The 16,293-nt window shown below is 32.9% G+C and overlaps 1 protein-coding gene across 1 annotated transcript; it reads left to right on the top strand.

The window, feature by feature from the left end:
• Positions 1 to 584: 584 nt before the first annotated feature.
• Positions 585 to 2,848, top strand: LOC110426872 (trans-cinnamate:CoA ligase, peroxisomal-like). The gene is made up of 2 exons (XM_021442192.2): positions 585 to 1,029; positions 1,124 to 2,848. Exons 1-2 carry the CDS (start codon positions 832 to 834, stop codon positions 2,684 to 2,686), a joined length of 1,761 nt encoding a protein of 586 aa, XP_021297867.1. The 5' UTR covers positions 585 to 831; the 3' UTR covers positions 2,687 to 2,848.
• Positions 2,849 to 16,293: the final 13,445 nt, after the last annotated feature.

The following is a 16,293-nucleotide window of genomic DNA, read 5'->3' as shown; positions in this document are numbered from 1 at the left end:
CTCTTCCTCATGCATAAACTGCATCATTTAACTTCAAAAAATCATAGGAGAAATGTGGGAAATCTGTTTGGTCCATGACTGCAAATAATTTCTTTTGATAGGAAGTATTTTAATTTGGAATAAAATAATAGTAGGATGGAAAAAATAGATTTTTTAGGTACTAAAGCCAGAATATATATATATATATATATATCACTACCATGTATCCATTTATATTACCTCATCCCTCGCTAACTTTGTTTTCTTTCTTTTTTACTTTTATATATATTAGAAAATGGTCTTATTTTGTATATTTTATATTATAAATTTAAATTATATATGATATTAATTATAAAGTATTTTTTATTGTGAAAAAGTTTAAAATTGAAAAGAAAAATAATTTTTAAAAATAAAAAAAATTAGATACTCAAATATGCAAAACAAAAGAAAACTTAATTTAGAGAAAAGTCAAGAAGTCAAGCGTGATAGCTTAAATATAATTTGTGTGGTGGCAATTAACTAAAGGAGTCAAGCAGCCCCACAGGTGGACAAGTAATCCAGAAAGAGAAAAAAATAATGGAGAGAGCCCACGCCAATGTGAAATGCAAGGGTAGTTCGGGTCAGCAACCATCCTAATTCAAATTCAAACTCCCAATTAGTATTGCCTTGCAATGTCTAAGCAATTTCTGTGTCAACTTCCTCAAACGTGTCCCTCATCCCTCACGAGTATCTCACCTCCTCTATATATCCTTCCTCAGCATTCCATCCAGAGTGAGCACATCTCCGATCCTTCCCTCCCTCCTTCTCTCTTTGCTCTCGAATAAACACATCAAAGGAAAAGGAAAAGAAAAAATGGACAAACTTGTAAAATGCGATGCAAATTATGTGCCACTTACTCCCTTGACCTTCCTGAAAAGGGCTAGCTCTGTGTATGCTAACCGTACTTCTGTCATCTACGAGAATACTCGTTTTACCTGGCTTCAAACATACGAACGTTGCTGTCGCCTTGCTTCTTCCCTTCGCTCTCTGAACATCGTCAAGAACGATGTTGTAAGTTTCATTCAATCATCACAATTGACATCCATCGCATTTCGTTTTTTTCGCATTTGAAACTATATATGAATTAAATTACGTCCATTTGCAGGTCTCAGTGCTGGCTCCTAATGTTCCAGCCATGTACGAGATGCATTTTGCTGTTCCCATGGCTGGTGCCGTTCTCAACACCATCAACACCAGGCTTGATGCTAAAACTGTTGCCACCATTCTCAGGCACTCTGAGGCCAAGGTGTTGTTTGTGGACTGTCAGTATGTGCCGCTGGCACGTGAGGCTCTCCGGATGTTGATGGGTGATTCCCACGAGTCTATTGCAGCCGCCGAGTCCTTAATTCCACTGGTAATTGTCATAGATGACATAGACTCGCCCACTGGTGTCCGACTGGGCGAGTTGGAATACGAGCAATTAGTTCATATGGGCAATCCAAGATTTGTCCCTACTGAAATCCAAGAAGAGTGGGATCCTATTTCGCTCAACTATACATCTGGCACCACATCAGAACCCAAGGGCGTTGTTTACAGCCATAGAGGCGCATATCTCAGCACATTAAGCCTGCTTTTGGGGTGGGAAATGGGGACTGAGCCTGTCTATCTCTGGTCTCTCCCTATGTTCCACTGCAATGGTTGGACCTTTACCTGGGGTATCGCAGCACGCGGTGGGACCAACATCTGTCTACGCAACACCACTGCGTACGACGTGTACCGGAACATAGCCTCTCACAAAGTGACACACATGTGTTGCGCACCCATTGTATTCAACATCCTCCTGGAGGCCAAGCCACACGAGCGCCGGGAGATCGCTTCCCCCGTCCAAATACTCACAGGCGGTGCGCCCCCACCGGCCTCACTGCTCGAGAAAATGGAACTCCTAGGCTTCCATGTAACGCATGCTTACGGTCTCACGGAGGCCACCGGCCCAGCCCTGGTGTGCGAGTGGCAGGCCAGGTGGAACCATCTGCCGCGAGAGCGTCAGGCAGGACTGAAGGCACGGCAGGGGATCAGCATATTGACACTCGCCGATGTAGATGTGAAGAATATGGAAACCATGGCAAGCGTACCGCGTGATGGCAAGACTATGGGGGAGATTGTTTTACGAGGAAGTAGCATCATGAAAGGGTATTTGAAGGACCCAGAGGCTACAAACAAGGCCTTCAAGAACGGATGGTTCATCACAGGAGACGTTGGTGTGATACATCCAGATGGGTACCTGGAGATCAAGGACAGATCAAAGGATGTCATCATATCAGGGGGTGAAAACATTAGCAGTGTTGAGTTGGAATCGGTTCTGTACAGGCATCCCAGAGTTCTGGAGGCAGCTGTAGTTGCAATGCCTCACCCTCGCTGGGGAGAAAGTCCTTGTGCTTTTATCGCGGTGAAAGAGAATGCGGCAGGGAAAACAGAGGATGTAAAGGACGCTGATATCATTTCCTACTGCCGGAAAAATCTTCCTACTTACATGGTTCCAAAGAAGGTGGAATTTCTTCAGCAGCTGCCAAAAACTTCAACCGGGAAAATACAGAAATTCCAACTAAGAGCTTTGGCGAAAAGTTTCCGTGTCCCCGAGAATTCCACGAGCAAGAAATCTACCCCAGTCAACAAGGAAACTCCCTTTTACCAACCTCATGAGCATATGCTTGCTTTGTCCCGTCTTTGAGTGATGAAACTAAATTAATTGTTAATTAATCCAAGCAAATACTGGGAATAAACTACGCTTGTACATGTACACAGACCCACCGTGGATTTGTCTTCTATCTGCAGGCTGCTTGTCAATGCCATTGTCTGAGAAATTATTTGATGGAAATCTTCTTTCCCTGTATTGTGTGGCTTCCCTGTCCAGTTCATGTTTGTTTGCCACCTGTTACTTAAATTAGGTTTTTTAAAAAAATTTTATTTAATCGTATAAAAAACGTTGGTTGACGGTCTTTTTGGTTGAATCTCCAAAGGGAAAAGTGCTCGAGAGCTTCAGGAAGTCAATGCTTGTTGCTTACTCGGTGGACAGGAACGAGATTCATACTCTTCGGCACTTGCCAAAATACTGACCCGTTTAAGATTTTATATAAAAAGTGAATAAAGAATAATTCAATAAGATGATGGATCGCGTTAATCATTCAATTTAGAATATAAAATTTTATTAACGATTTAAATATTAATGTTAAAATTTTTTAATATAAATAGATAAAAAAATTAATATTAGATTTTTCATATTAGACATCATAAGTTGTGGTTGACATGTTTTCATATTTTTAAATTCATGGATGATTAAATTAAAAAAATAAAAAAAATAAAAGAATAAATAATCAAATGGTTTAGTATACTTATAAAGGAGAAAAAAAAAGGAAAAAGAAGAAAAGAAAATAAAAAGAAAAGAAAGAGAAAAAAGAAGGAAAAAAAAGAGAGAAAAAAGGAAAAAAAGGGTTTAGTATTCTTATAATTTCTACCAACAAAAAGAAAAAAAATTAAAAGTTCTTATTCAATCTTATTTCTATCAGATAAAGAAAACTTTTTTTTTTATTTTAATGGAACGACTAAGAAGTGGTTGGAGGCTTAGAGTTTTAGTTGGTTAACATAACGTATTTATATAACCAAACTAAGTTGTAACCCTAAATACAATATTTGTATTTTTATGTAATTAAGTTCTTTTGAACTTAATTAATTTTTTAACTTTATTTTGATCTATTTCAATTAGGTCTAATTTAATTGATTATCTTTATTTAATCTAAATTATGTCACTTAATGTGTGTGACCCATTAGGCTTCTAACATGTTGAAAATAAATATAAATCATAATCAAATATCAATTTAATAATTGATTTATATTTATAGATCATGAGCATTATCTAGCAACGCATCATGTTGACCATCAAAATATTAGAGAGTCAATTAAAGAATTTGACAAAACCCTTCAATGATAAGCCTCTTAGTATAATATGATCTTTTCATCAAATATCGTAGATAATAATAAAAAATAGGTCAATGTTTACTTATAACATTCCATATTAGTTCTCATAATTTATCACTGACTTTATGGATTTAGGAAACTAACTTTCCTCAAATATATCTTACTTTGGCCAACGAATTTACACAAGTTAATCTAGAAAGGAGAACAAGTGAGACACGTCCCCTCGTATCACTTGGGGTGATGAATCCTTTCTTGACCACTCATCCACCATTGTATGCTTCATGACATACCTAAAAACACCTTGTTTATACATTTAGTCGTCTTCAGACCTATAGGGGTGAAATCAAAGTATGTCATTTTCTATACAAGATGACCTGGTGTTTCAAGTTCAAGGACGAGTTGTATGAATATCACATGAGAACTTATTCCATAGACACTTGAGTGAAAAATCAAATGGAGTTATCATAACAAGTCATGTTTAGTGCACTAGTCCTTTAACAAATACCCACATGTTATCCTCAAGTATTACATATGCTTTAATCTATGAGATCAATTGCTACTTTTCAAGTAAGGAAGCTTAACATGTAGCAGTCTTAAAGCATTGTTAATGCCTTGTCTTGACAACACATTGACCAGGAATAGTTTTAGGAACATGGCTTTGATGCATAGTGATCCCATAATTGTAACAACTTTATAATTCTCTTGCAAGACCTTTATATTCCATGGGCTTCATCCAGTTAGTACTTAATAACTCCTTATTATTGCACTAATATAAAGAAAAACCTTTATAACATATAGTTCCATGATTAAGTATGCATTAAATGACTATATATATATTCCTTGACCAATCCAATTCGGTCAAGGGGCATATACTAACAATCTCGCACTTGCACTTGAGTTAATTGCTAACGTATCCAATATTGAACTCTCTTGTTGAGCGCCTGTGTCTCTACTTGGACAACTCAAATTACAATATTTGGAAATATGTTAATTTATATGTTTGGCAATCTCTATTATCATAATGAAAATATTAATTTAGATCATAACAAAATCTTGATTCTATTATTATAGCTCTTATTGTTACTTTAACAACTTCAAATCATTTATTGGTTTATTAAACCAATGATCCAAATATATATCCTTTTGTAGCCTATACAAAAGATTTGTATCCAATTATAGATATAATCATACAGCTATCTCTTGTTTTGGAACCATTCGATTATAACTACTCAATCACGACTTTATGTCACCTTAAACATTTAGGATTCTCTCTATGTTAAACTCCTTTAACATGTCATCCTACATTTTTTCGTTGAGTCCCCTTTTAGGTTTTAACTTTTAGACTTATTTTATTTTTCTTAGACTGACAAATGTATTTTATACACTTTTAATAAATAACTTATCTTATCCTCACCGACTTTAGAAGTTGCACAAAATATGTTTATCTTATTCAATATATCCAACTATTTTGAATTAATTATATTGAATAGAGATTATTATCCAATCATTCATGTTGAATCATTTAGTAGACTCATCTTATATGAGTTATGCATCAATATGCATCCTCCTAATAATTTTTATTTAGCAGATGAATTATGCATATTTATGCATCCCATTAAATCAATCTTTGTGCATAGATCTTATATATAGGATTTTATAATTTCATGACCTTTGACTTTTAAAGCGTCATTAGCTCCCAATATTTCTATCATGTATAGAAATCTTACCAAGTAAACTTATTTACTTTCCTTTGGGGCATTAAATCCATAACTATTATGTATACTTATATATCATAAGTCATTCATCATTGGTTATGGGATGAAATCCTCTCAAAGATTAGTTTATGCGATTAACTTGATTTGGAGTGCTTTGTGATTCATCTTTTATGAATTTAATATGATAATCAATTGTTATTTAGTTCTAAGCAATCTTAATTTAGATGTTTTATTTCAATAAGAATGCTTCTTAACTAAATGTGTTCATAATCATATTATGAATTCATTGAGTTAGAATTCAATTTTATCTAAGTTATCTAGTTAATTTCCTTTTGATTAATAATAAAAGAAAAAATGATCTTACAATAACCATATGACTTAGTATTGATTATCATGTATGCAGGGCTATACTTATGGATAAATAACTTAGACCAATTCAAAAAAAAATGATATGCAAATTAAATAAAAATATATAAGTTAAGCATCTTAGGTTAGCAAAATATAATATATGTTTCCCAAATATAAAATAAATTAATTGGCCATAGGTTGAAAACCAAAACATCTCATCTAGGCAATCATGCCATGAAAATGTTCAATATTCTAAAATTATTTATTGTTCCACAATGTAATTTAAGCCGACAAGCTTGATTACCAACATTGAGGTTGTCGCTTTCATGGTCTTATTCTTCACTGCTCCTTGTGATCAGTTCCTTCAATATGTCATGCATATTAAAGCCTTTAATGAAGAGTAAAGTATCATATACTATGTATTGAAAAATAAATCATCATATGATTCATATCTGAAGTTGAAGTTTCCTTTTGTTTCTTCTCTTTGATGGATTCAAGATAATCTTCGCAATTATGCCTCAAATGCCTTAGTTTACCCAAAAATGGCATTTGTCATTGCCCTTGTCCTTCTTCACTTGTTCAATAGGACTCATACTTTTCGAAGTTGATGCTTTATCACCCTTGTCTTTCTTAGATAATTTTTTTTTCTTATTTTTAGTTTTCTTAGAAGAAACAAGATGAACTGAAGGCCTTTCCTTCGTAATGGTGTTCTCAGCTTGTGTGAGCATATTCAGTAAGCTTGAAAGGGTCACCTTAGTCTTGTTCAATCTAAAATTCAACACAAATTGTGAATAACTTTTTGGCAGTGAAGAAAGTCTAATGTCTATGCTCAAATCATGATCCATGGCCAAACCCAATTGCTTGAGTCGAGTGATATGTCCTGTCTTATCATCTTTAACACATGAAGCCTTACTAATCTTCCCTCAAACATATTACATCAAAACAATTCCCTTGAAATGACGAATCTCAAGGGAATAAAATTTCTGAACAAATTTTAGCATTTTTGCCATTCCTTAAGTCCTTTTAGATCTAAGGAACTATCTTTAAGGCTCAATTTTTCTTACTAAGCACATTCTTATGCCATCATAAGGCATAAACCATAAACATTTATCAAATGAACTCAACATACAACATACCATAAGCATAACAACCATAATCATTTCATTAACATTTAAAACTCATACATTGTGGTGGTTTGACCCTCCACATCTTTGGGCTAGCAATGTATATCCCCATTACACCTTGGGCTGGCAACATATATTTCCATTGCCTTTGCTCATTTTATGATGCATCATAGGAGTGAAGTCGTCACTTGCACCCCGTGAGAGTGGTATCAATCGCATTCTTTAAGTTCTCATACTTGTAGCATGTGGTATGTGGAATGTCCTTTACATACATGCTTACTTATCTCATAAGGTATATGGAATTTACATCATACACATAATCTCATGGCATTTATGCTTGCTCATTCATCTCAAGTAATATCAAGTAATATATGGAATATACATCATAACATATTCTAATCGCATTAATCATGCGTACTTAATCATCTCATGCAGTATATGGAATATACGTCATATGCATATTCTCATGGCATTAATCATGCATACTTAATCACCTCATAGGGTATATGGAATTTACATCATATACAGAATCTTATAGTATACATCATGCATATTTGATCATCTCATATGGTATATGGAATTTGCATCATCATACCAGTATGTGCATTATAGCATCAATAAATAAGCATTCAATATCTGGTACCCACGCTAGTCTGAAGATCGGAGTAATTAAGTGGACTTCAAACATAAGGTGCTTGTTCCCTTTTGTTGAAAACTAATACATAGTGGAGTATTTACATACATAATAGATTCATAAACATTTTAGAAAATTCATTGAATCAATCACATCACAATCATTATCAATTTATTTCCTTAGAAAATTATTTTCATTCTAGAATCTTAAATCCTTTAATAAACAATTTTAGACATATAATTTCAACATGCATAAATAATCTTTTCATCGAAATCATGTTAACTTTATATATCAAAATAATTTAAACGTGGTGTATCCACTCACCTAATTGGAGAGTCGATTCCTAGCTCCAATCACAACTCCTTTTTGATGTTATCTATGGAGTTTTCAAATGTTCCGATAATAAAAAAATCATCGCAATCATTTCCTACAATAAGAATTTTGTAATAATCATACCAGATACTTTCGAAAGTACTCGACTTTGGCTAAACTAATTTTCTAGCTAAAACTGATACTTAGAAACCCGTAAATCTTCAATCCTTACATTAAGTGACCTTAGATGCTTAAGCAAATTATAAAACTTTTAAACTTAAATCACCAGCAGAAAGTTTGGGCAATAACACAACTATTTCAGTCATGAAAATCCAAAGCAAAAAGATTTAAAAGCTAAAAATGTCATCTTTTTTCATAAAAACCCAAATCTAAGCTTTAGATTCATCAAAATGGAATTTTGGGTTAACAATGTGTTGAAAGAGCTTAGGAATAAGGATTTTACCTTGCAAATGCAGCTGAGGGTGGCCAACCCTCGAAAAATGTGATATATTGATAAGTTAGGGTGTGAAAATAAGTTTTTATCCCATTTATTTTTTTTTTGAAATCGATAAAATGTATCGATACATTGGCCCATGTATCGATACATTTGGTTTGGAGAAAATGTATTGATACATTATGAACATGTATCGATATATGTTCATCAAAAACCCTTTCTGGACTAAATGTATCGATACATCATGAACATGTATTGATACATTTGAGACAGAATGCGATTTTTTGAGGCAGATTGCCTATAAAATTTGCCTAACTTATTTACATTAATTACCATCTAAGTAAATATCTTCTTTACTTTTTACTTTCCACTTACTTAAAGTATCTAATGGAAATAAGCAAACAACCCATCTTTTGGATTCAATAAAAATATCAAAAAAATCAAAATTAAAAAGAATCAAAATTTAAATTTTGCTTTCAAGAACAAAATCAAAAAAGCTTGATTGAAATTAGATTTGCGATTCTCATTTACCCTAGCAAACGTGCTCCAAAAATTAAGAAAAAATCATTTTTGATCATTTAAAAACTAAAGGAATCATTGTTGTCTTTTTTTTTTTCTTTTGAAAAGATTGTTCTATAAATAATTAGATATTTTGACCTCATCCATACTTAGAAAATTTTTTGCTTCAAAAGTGACAGACAACAAAAAGTGTCAATAATTCTTTAAAAGGTTCAATCTAAGTTTGATGTTTGAAACATGTAATTTATATGCTTACCTAAGGATTTCCTGACTTATCATCTTACTTAAGGTGGGATTTCACACATGCCCATCCAAATGTTAGAGAGTCAATTAAAGAATTTCAGAAAGCCATTCAGTGATAAGCTTTTTAGTGCAATATTGATAACTCAATTATATAAAGTTATTTTGACACATTTTGGGAGTTTAAATAGCTAGATCGTTAAGATTTTAAATTCTGATCTTAAGCATTTTAGGTGTTTTTCTAGTTTAAGAGCCTATTTGGCCTAGATTTTTTTAGCTTAAAAGCTATTATGATGTTTTTATGAAAAATAATAGCTTTTAAAATTAAGCTAAAATTGTTTGGTAAGTTATTGGGCAAAATAAATTATATAAGCTTTAATTGTTGTTAAAATTACCATAAAAGGTATTCATGCCATCTTCAATCACCTAATAAACCAAAGTGGAAGAAGTTTGCATCGAGTTTAGATACGATATCAGATGTCAAAATAAAAAATATCCATAAAAAATGGAACAACTTTCAAACTTGTACAATACTAATAATATTAGATTTTTTTGTGAAGATAAAGAACTTTTAAATGGTACTTGAATGTAACTTTGAATTTTGGGCTTTCTTTTTTCTTAATCTTTGTAAGAATAAAAAAATATTAGATTTTTTTATTCTGCTGCTAGGTCTTTTATTTCTCTCTTGTTTTTAATAGTCTTTGTATAGAGAAAGACAAATAGATGAAAGGGAAATGGTGATTCTATGTTGGAGAAGGGTGATTTACAAAGGGAGAGAGAGGAGAGGGAGATTGATTGAGAGATAGGGCTATTTCTTAAAGCACTATCGTGTTTTTAAAAGAAAAGAAGAGAAAACTCCTCTTTGGGGCCTTTTTTTAAGCTTTTTTTTTCTAAAATTTTGTTCTTAAAAAAAAGCTATTTTTTTAAAGAGCTTCTCAAAAATCCTGTTTGGCTTGACTTTTACTTTTGAGATGTAGATAAGTTAAAAAAAAAAGTCAAGTCAAACAAGCACTAAGTTAGATTACATGTTGAGCAATTAATTTAAGTCATTTTAGTTTAATTTTACTCTATTTTGCTTTAATTTAATTTAAAAGTAGTTATTATTGATTTCTCTCATGGCTTTTGTAGGATATTTGATGGACGTGATTCATTATATTTAAAATCGCACAAGTATGGTGAAGGCTTCATTCATACATGCTGTAGTATTTTAATGATAACTTGATCTTAAAAGTCCAATTCTTGATCCATTGGAAAGCTAAGAACGAGACACAACTTTCATGTTTATAACTTTGTCCAGTTCGAATCCGATCAAGGTGAAAAATACACTAGAAGACGATAAATGACTGTAGTTCTGCACAAGGCAAAACGTTGATTGGAGGCCGTGGCCTTGAGTTGCTCAAGGTTATAGCACTAAGGAAGTTAGGGCCATAATGCTAGAAAGAGCATGGCCATAAGGCTAGATAAATGGACTGGACCATACAAACTCTCGAGGCTATGCCGTTGCGGCGCTAATGAAGGAGCGCCGCGATGCCACAAGATAGCCATAGTGTCGTGGCTCCAAGGAGGACAAGGTTGTGGCACCACATTACTTTCCAAAAATTATTTTCTATGCAGGAATATGGAAATTAGGTTAATTTAAACCTATTAAAAGGACCTTTTTTAGAGCACTCAAGGGGGGGAACGACAATAGCTAGTCTAGAGATTTTGAGGTAAGAATCAAGCAAGAGAATAAGGGAAATTGAGAGAGATTTAAGATCAAAATTAAAATTAACATCGTAGACACTTTATTTTCTCTAGGGTGTCTATTGAATTTTGAAAATATAAAAAAAAAGAAAAATCAAGAAAATAATATAGAAAAAAGAGGGAGATAAACATGAAAAAGGGTAAGGATATGTTGCACCTATTCTAATCCTAGATGACCTATAAAATATAAAAAGAGATTAAGTAAGATTGAATCAAAACTCAATAAACCAATTCAATAAGAAATAGAACACATTGGGTATAAATATACTGAAGGTTCAATTCCAAAAGGACTTGAAAAAAAGAGAGGAAAAAACAGCAAAGGTATTTGATAAAGGAGAGAAGACCGTTTTTGAGTTATAAGGTTTTTAGGTTTCAGTCTTTTTACATCGAGGAGAATTGATTTAGTTTATAAAGAAACTATTTCGATTAAAGGGAGAGATAAGGAAAAAAGAAGTAGAAAGAGCGTCTTAGTTTCTTGGATAGGGTTTAGAGAGAGTTCCTCATTCGTGATAGTGCATGCTTCGTATCTAGATTTGCGTGAATCCATATAGGAAATCTTGGCAAATTAGTTTGGTTTTCTTTTTGAGTTTTTCAACCCAATTAGGTAAGTTTTGTTTTTATTTTTAATTTAAATTTTTGTGATTTTGATATTGATTTTTGTCTTTATTTTATTTTTATTAGGAGTTTACATAGATTTATGGAAATTCTCCAATGATGATAACTCAAGAATACCAAAAAAGATGAATTCTAGGGAATTTCTAGGAGAGAAAATCTACCAAAATTATGCCATAAGAGTATGGAGATTTTGGAAAATTTTCAATATTAAGAATCTTAATTTATTTATTTCAAAAAGCTATAGAAACAAAGAAAATGAAATTGAATATTGAATTAGAGTTGATTTAATAAAGCTAAAAAACACATAATCAATTAGGTACCAATTAAATGGGCATTATGAAAGTGCTAATACCTTCCTCACATATAAAGCACTTTCGAACCTAATATGCACCATAGACTCGAACCTATTCTTTTTAAAGAAGCTAAGCCTACCCTAAATTCTCATTAGAGAAAATATATTCAGCTAGGTAGTCAATCGCACCTAAACACAAAAGATTGATGGCAACTCCTCTTTACATCGAATAGTTGAGTCCCAGGACTCACACGTTATGATAGCTTGGCAACTCCATTAGAGAATCAAGAGATGAGCCAATAGTTACTTATGTGTTGTCTTAAAAGCCTTGTAGTTAACAATAGTTCAATTTTTAAGTTTATTTTCCTCCGTTGTGCTTTTCTTTTCTTTATATGTATAATATGTTTTTTCACACACTCATTTTGTATGCATGCATAAGCCTTTTACCCAAGCCTTGTCCCCGTTTGGAGGAAGTAGAGTATCTTTACTCTTGTAAGGTGATAACCTCCGCATGAGCCAATGAAATACTTCTACTTAGATTGAACCCTTTCCGTTGGTAGGCTATAATGGGTAAGGATCGAGGTGCCTTAATAGTCCAATGTGGACAACAATGAGGAACAATTTGCGAACCTTTAACCTTATGTCAAATCCCAACCCATGTATAGTGAACCTTAAGAGCCAACCCTAAGTACAACCCTCCCACCATGTCGCATTGAAAACACCTAAAGATAGTTACACATGATTTTGGTATTATATGTTGTTTTGTGTTAAGTTGTTTAATTTTATCTTTTACAATCATGAACTTGCAACATGCATCCATCACATAGGGATAGTTGCCACATAACATATGACAAAACAAAGTCTCCCTTCGTTATTTAATGTTATGTGGCAAATATCCAAAACAAATTTAGAACATGCACTTTACATAACTAGGATTTTTTTTCCATGTGAACATACATTTGCACAATTACATGAGATGCATCGTAATTCATATTTATGGTAAAAAAAAAAAGGTCTTTAAGATAGCTCAACCACCAAACCCCTTGTTCGTTGCCCATACAATACTTGATTACAGACCAAGGTCATGGAAAATGAACTAGCCATGTGAATAGATCAAACAGAGAATGTTCAAGAAAAGATGAAAGATCAATTGGCTAAAATGATGGAATTGATTATCGACATTAGTAAAGGGAAAACAATGGTTGAAGAACCTGCCAACCAAGCTAGCCAATAGACCTTAAGCAATAATGATTCCATGTACCAGCCCCAAATATCTCAAAAACTACATCAATACCCCATACCACTTATAGGAAGACATCCTTATTATGGTGGACAATCATCGATGTAGAAAACCACCACTAGATTGACCTCTTAAAGGAAATATTGCAGTTCTAGATTTGGGTGATCCAAAAAAACAAGAAAAGTTGAGTAAAGCTATGTCAGATGCTATGGATTATTTATGAGCATGGAAAAAGATTGACCTCTTAAAGGAAATATTGCATGCTATGATAAGGACAGAGGCCTTAGGTTCCATCGATGCTTTAGAACAGAATCTTATACTTGGACTAGTGATTCCTCCCAAGTTCAAGGTTCTAGACTTTGAAAAGTATGATGGGACTAAATGTCCAATGGCACATGTCACCATGAATTTTCGTAAGATGGCTGCTAACACTCACAATGATAAGTTGTTGATCCACTATTTTCAAGACAACCTTACGAGATCAGCCATCAGATGGTACAACAAGCTAGATAGAAGCGATGTGCATTAATGGAAGGACTTAGCATAAGCGTCCGTAGCTCAGTATAAACATGTGGCAAACATGGCTTTGAACTGTTTGACCTTTTAAAGCATGGAGAAGAAAGCTAATGAAGGCTTCAAAGACTATGCTCAAAGGTGGAAAGATATTGCCTCATAGATCCAACCGCCATTGACTGAAAAAAAATAACAATCATGTTTGTTAACACTAGATCCAACCACCATTGACTGAAAGAAAAATAACAATCATGTTTGTTTACACTCTAAAGGCCCCACAATATGAAAGGTTGATCGAAATTGCCACCAAGAACTTTACAGACATGGTTTTTGCTAAAAATGTTGGCTCAATGAATCAAGTAACAAGAATGTCCAAGAGGGGTGAATTGGACTTTAACAATTTTTAGAAAATTAATTGTAAACTACTATAGTAGACTATGGTTGTATTACTCGTTAGTAAAACATTTTGAAAATTTATTTAGACAAATATATAGTTGACTGTAGAGACTTGATAGTCGATCTTGGATATGAAACTCATTTTACAAGATTGTAAGAAAAGTTTCAAAAAAAAGCATGATGAATATGCAAATTTTAATCAAGTTCACTTAATCAAACATGAGCAAATAATTACTTTGAAATACTTAAAATGTTTTTCAAGTTGAAATCAAATAAAAGCAACCTAAGAAGAATATTTGAAGAAATAAGTAAGTAATGATGGTAGAGAAAGATTTACAAAGAAGTAAACCAAGACGTGAAGAGTATGAAATCAAACCATAAACACTTTTATGAAATGGGTTTTCTTGAAATGAAATGTAGCAAAACAAAATGATGATAAAATGAAGACACTATGTAAAAATCAAATCTTCTTTAAAAGGGATTTCCTACATGTGTCAAAAATCAAGGTAAATGATTTTTCTAAAATAAGATTTCAACATAAATCAAAAAGCATAAAAGTTAATCAAGACACAAAGATTTTATAGTGGTTCAGCTTTCTCTAAAGCCTACATTCAATCCCTTAGCTCGCCAAGGAATTTTCAATCCAATAAAAAGGATTCTTTCTTTTTTCAAGAGATAAAGCGGTAACCTTCACAATGGCTTTTTCATGGGATCAAGTGATAACCCATGGTTTTTAATGGGTTCAACCATAAACCCATACTTTTCAATGGGCTCACCACAAACCCATGGTTTTTTAATAGGCTTACCACAAACTTTCACAATAGCTTTTTATAGGATCAACCATAACCTTTACATTAACTTTTCAAGTCTAAGTTAGAACCTTTATAAGAATAGCAAGACTGACTTTAAAAGTAGATTATAGTAAGTGGGTACAATGGAGGAAGAATGCCCAACATTTGTTATAAAGATAGGATAACAAGATGGGAGTGAAAGCACAAAAAGATTTTAGCTCAAAAAGGCTTGGTTTCTCTCATTTTCTTTCGAGAATTTGATCGTCATGAATTTTTTCTTTTTCTTTCTTCTTCCTTACTTTGAAACGCTTCTAAATGGTTTTTCTTTATAGTTAAAGAAGTCTTAGAGCCATTGGAGGTGATTAATAAAAGAAACTAGCCATTTTCCTTTCGAATTTTGTGTTTAACAATCATCTATAGTCAAATATAGAAGTTTTCTAGCTAATCCTTTTCCAAAAAAATTATATTTTTCTCATTCGAGGTTAGAGGGTTGACTAGCACTATACCAGGGTCACTATATCTTTATCAAGGTCGACTATAGGCACTGTTCTAGGGTCGACTATAGGCTTTATGGCGTCTACTATGGTTGTGTCTTTTTCAAGTTTCCTTGGTTGTTCTTGGTTGTTCTTGCATAGAACCGACTTGCCTTGCTCTAAGATTGATTAAAGCTTTGTTTTTTCAAGAATCCTTAACATTTTAGTGCATAACTTTGGCCATATCTTCTTTGTGATCAAATGTTGAGTTGACAATGAACTTCGTGGCTTGAAAACAACCTTGGTGTTGTGAAGGTCAAGCATCTTTGAATGATTTGAGACTAGCTTCAACATTTTTGAACGTATCTTGCAACTTCATAATCTCAAAGATGAATGTTAGAAGGATCATAAATAGAAATCTTTGAATCAAATTTAACACTCATACAATTAAGACATAACTTGTAGGCATTTGTAGAACAAGTGTGTGACAATTCAATAGCTTTAAGAATTCATACAACTAAAACAATAAGGCTTGTAATAATGTAAGAACAAATGTATTGTTTTTGGTTTAATACACATAAGTGCACATGGCTGTACAAGTAATATAAAGGTTAGTTGAGTATCATTTCCCATAGAGAGTTGTACCTATTCTCACTAAGTATTAAATATTTATCAAAATTGATCTTATCCAAGCACTTGATTTCCAATGATTAATTATGCTAACAATGATTATTAAAACTAAGAATAAAATAGAATAAAATTTTACTAAGGAAAATATTAATTCAAAATCTAGGATCATGGTGTCTTTCAAAATTTCATCTAAATTTATTCATTCTCCTTAGCCTAGATTAATGGGATACATGGCTAACCTAGAATCCATATTATGAACAAGTCTCTCTTGAGATCTTGTACACATATATTTTCAAAACTAACTGCATATATATGTAAATTAAT

The sequence above is a fragment of the Theobroma umbraticum genome, unplaced genomic scaffold (genome assembly GCF_002168275.2).
Source record: "Theobroma umbraticum cultivar Fairchild unplaced genomic scaffold, ASM216827v3 scaffold_239.1, whole genome shotgun sequence".
Classification (NCBI taxonomy): Eukaryota; Viridiplantae; Streptophyta; class Magnoliopsida; order Malvales; family Malvaceae; genus Theobroma; species Theobroma umbraticum.
Note: the sequence above shows the minus strand (reverse complement) of the source record. Positions and strands in the feature narration are given on the sequence as shown.